Source organism: Plasmodium reichenowi, chromosome 12, assembly GCF_001601855.1.
Source record: "Plasmodium reichenowi strain SY57 chromosome 12, whole genome shotgun sequence".
Taxonomy (NCBI): Eukaryota; Apicomplexa; class Aconoidasida; order Haemosporida; family Plasmodiidae; genus Plasmodium; species Plasmodium reichenowi.
This window is the reverse complement of record NC_033657.1, coordinates 1,139,863-1,142,977: the sequence shown is the minus strand read 5'-3', so window position 1 is coordinate 1,142,977 and position 3,115 is coordinate 1,139,863. Positions and strand designations below refer to the sequence as shown.

Below are 3,115 nucleotides of genomic sequence, written 5' to 3'. Positions count from 1 at the left end.
AAAGAAAAAATTATATAATATAAATATAAATAAATATATATCTATATCTATATCTATATATATATATATATATATATATATATATATATATATATTTATTTATTTATTTATTTGCCTTATTTTTATTACTTTTTCTTGTAAGGGAAGAATGCTTTAAATTCATATAAAATAAAATACAACATTGTAATAAGATCTATATTAAATATGAATGATGAATAAGAAACATAACGAATAAGAAATATATATATATATATTTATTTATTTATTTATTCATTTATATATTCATAATTTACATATATTTAATTATAATAAAATAACATTTTAAATGTTACTTCTATCATATAGTGTAAATTTTTTATAAAAATGGAGCAGAATAAAATAATGTTGGTTTATGATAACCATGATGTACTCTTAGTAAATTTAGATAATGAACGATGCGAAAGTAAGTTTGAAAAGTCTATAAAAGATGATGAAAAGAAAATATGTATGCTTAACAATGGAAATTTCCTTATATTAAATGCAAATAAAAAAATGATATATCAATATATATATAACAAAAGCACAGCCATATATACTAAATATGTACGTGCTCATTTGAATGTTATTAAATTAACAACAAATGAAAGAATAATTTTCGGAGGTGATAAAATTGGGAATGTGTATATATGGTCTGCTATATCAGGATTCTTAATAAATACTTTTCAAGCTCATTTTGGACCAATTAAAGATATTTTAATTGATCAGTTGGTAAATGTTTTATATACGTATAGTGATGATAATATAGTGCATGTATATAATTTACATGACTTGTTCAGGAAAAAAAAAATACAGCCAATGTTATTTTATCAGCATAATATAAATTCAAATATAAAACAAATTATAAGTATAACTCCAAATATATATGATACATTATATACTTTAATATCCTTAACAAATGATGGAACTATATATGTATGGGGTTTAAAATCTAAAGAAGCTGTACATATATTAAAAACCCAAACAGAATGTTGTACATATATTTGTTCAAATTATCCATTCAATACACATTTATATGTGTGCAAAAAAAATAAAATTATCCGTATTCCTTTTCTTGAATTTAATAAGAAGAGTACGAAAAATAATAAAAATAAGAAAAATAAGAAAAACAGTTGTGCATATTGTCATAACAAAAGTGATGACATAAAATTAAAAGAATATGGTGATTATGTTCAAATAAAAAAAATACAAACAGAACAAATTGAAAATGATGAAAATGATGGAAATGATAAAAACGATTATAATAATTATAATAATTATAATGGTAATCAAAATTATGGTGACATAAATAATGACTACAGTGATTATTATAACCAGTCAAGTGATGATAATAATAATACAAATGATGAGGATTTTAATGATAGTCATCATCTTAATATTAATTATCTTCATTTAGAAACAAATAAAATTATTAAATCGCAAAACGTTGTTACAAATGAAATCTTTTTAAATTTAAAAGATTTTACAACATTTATAGGTCATAAAAGTCAAGTATTAAAATGTTATGTTGATGATAAAAAACAAATATTGATATCTTTGGCAAGTGATGGAATAAAAATATGGGATATATATAATTGTTATGCAATCAAAACTTTGAAATATGGTGAAAATGTTATTAACTTTTATATTCCTACATTCAAAAATGTTTCTTATTTAATTGAGTTCCCAAATTTAGTTCTTGAATATGAAGATAATACAAATATACACATTATTGATGAAGTGAAGGAACATACTTTTCAATCCAATTATAAAAATCTTTTATATAATGATCAAAATTTATTAATTAATATGGCAAATACATTTGCATCACACGACATGTGAACCATTTATCTTCAAACTATTTTATAATATTATTATTGTGTATACATATGCAATATAAATTATTACCATAAAAGCGATCGTGTAATAATAAAAATAATTTGTTAAATGAAAATATGTACACACTTGAAAATTTTTATGAACGTTCATATATTTTTTTGGAAAATGTTAAGAAATATTTTATGAATGCTCATATTTATTTAATTTATTATTTTATTATTATTATTATTATTATTATATATATATTTTTTTTTTAAACTTATATATATATATATATATATATATATATATTTATTTATTTATTCATTTATTTATTCATTTATTTATTTATTTATTTATTATAATATTTTGTTTGGTATTTCTTATTTGAAAAAGCTGTATTGTTTGCAAATGATGAATAAGGCATAAAAAAAAAAAAATAATAAATGGGCGTTCTTTTTTTAAAGATTTTCTCTATAATGCTTATATTATATATATAATAATGTGCCATTTTTCATTATAATAATAAATATATATATATATAATTATATATAATTATATTATTTATTATTTATTTATTTTTTTTTTTTTGTGTAATATGAATTTTTTCTCTTCCTTTTTCAAGATGACAATAATTACTTCTAATTTCATATAATTTATCTTTTTATATATATACTGTAAAAATGTATTTATATAAATTCTTTATATATTCTATAAAATAATAACACATAATATGTATTGCGTTAATTGTTATATATAAATATATTTTAATTATAATTCAATTTAACTTTTTACATAAAAAATAAACACTCAAGCTTAAATATATATATATATATATATTTATTTATTTATTTTTATTATTTTTTTTTTTTTTTGGTGTTTTCTTTAATATTCCTTTTTTTTAATAATATACGAAACAAGAAAGAAAATGTTTATTAGAAACTTTGTAAATATAATTGGATCACAAAAATCAATAACCAAAACAATTGCAGTAATATATTATACATATATGTTTATCACATTTATGATGTCATAATAATTTTTATTGAAACAAATGATATATATTTGTATGATTTTATCTTCTTATTTTATAGAGAAATTATTTTTCTGATAACAGCAAGTTGATAATTCCTCGTCATGGAACTACCATATTATGTGTTAGGAAAAATAATGAAGTGGTATGTATTAAGAAAAAAAAATAAAAAAATAAAAAGGAAAAACATATTTTAAATATATTCAATCAAAAGAAAAATTATAAAATGATAAAATGATTACATTATTA

The 3,115-nt window shown here is 18.1% G+C and overlaps 2 protein-coding genes across 2 annotated transcripts in view; both read left to right on the top strand.

Moving 5' to 3' along the window:
* Positions 1–363: 363 nt before the first annotated feature.
* PRSY57_1229800 (WD-repeat protein, putative) lies at positions 364–1,857 on the top strand (the record flags this gene model as incomplete). Its single annotated transcript, XM_012908717.2, has 1 exon — positions 364–1,857. The coding sequence occupies one exon, from the start codon at positions 364–366 to the stop codon at positions 1,855–1,857; it is 1,494 nt and encodes a 497-aa protein (XP_012764171.2).
* A 904-nt stretch (positions 1,858–2,761) lies between these two features.
* The window catches only part of PRSY57_1229700 (ATP-dependent protease subunit ClpQ, putative), a gene marked incomplete at both ends in the record, with an annotated part of 1,193 nt that continues 839 nt past the window's right edge, over positions 2,762–3,115 (top strand). The window contains 2 exons of the mRNA XM_020115073.1: positions 2,762–2,824; positions 2,928–3,011. Coding sequence (XP_019970227.1) covers positions 2,762–2,824; positions 2,928–3,011 — 147 coding nt within the window. Of the gene's footprint in view, positions 2,825–2,927 lie in introns of the transcript that reaches the window.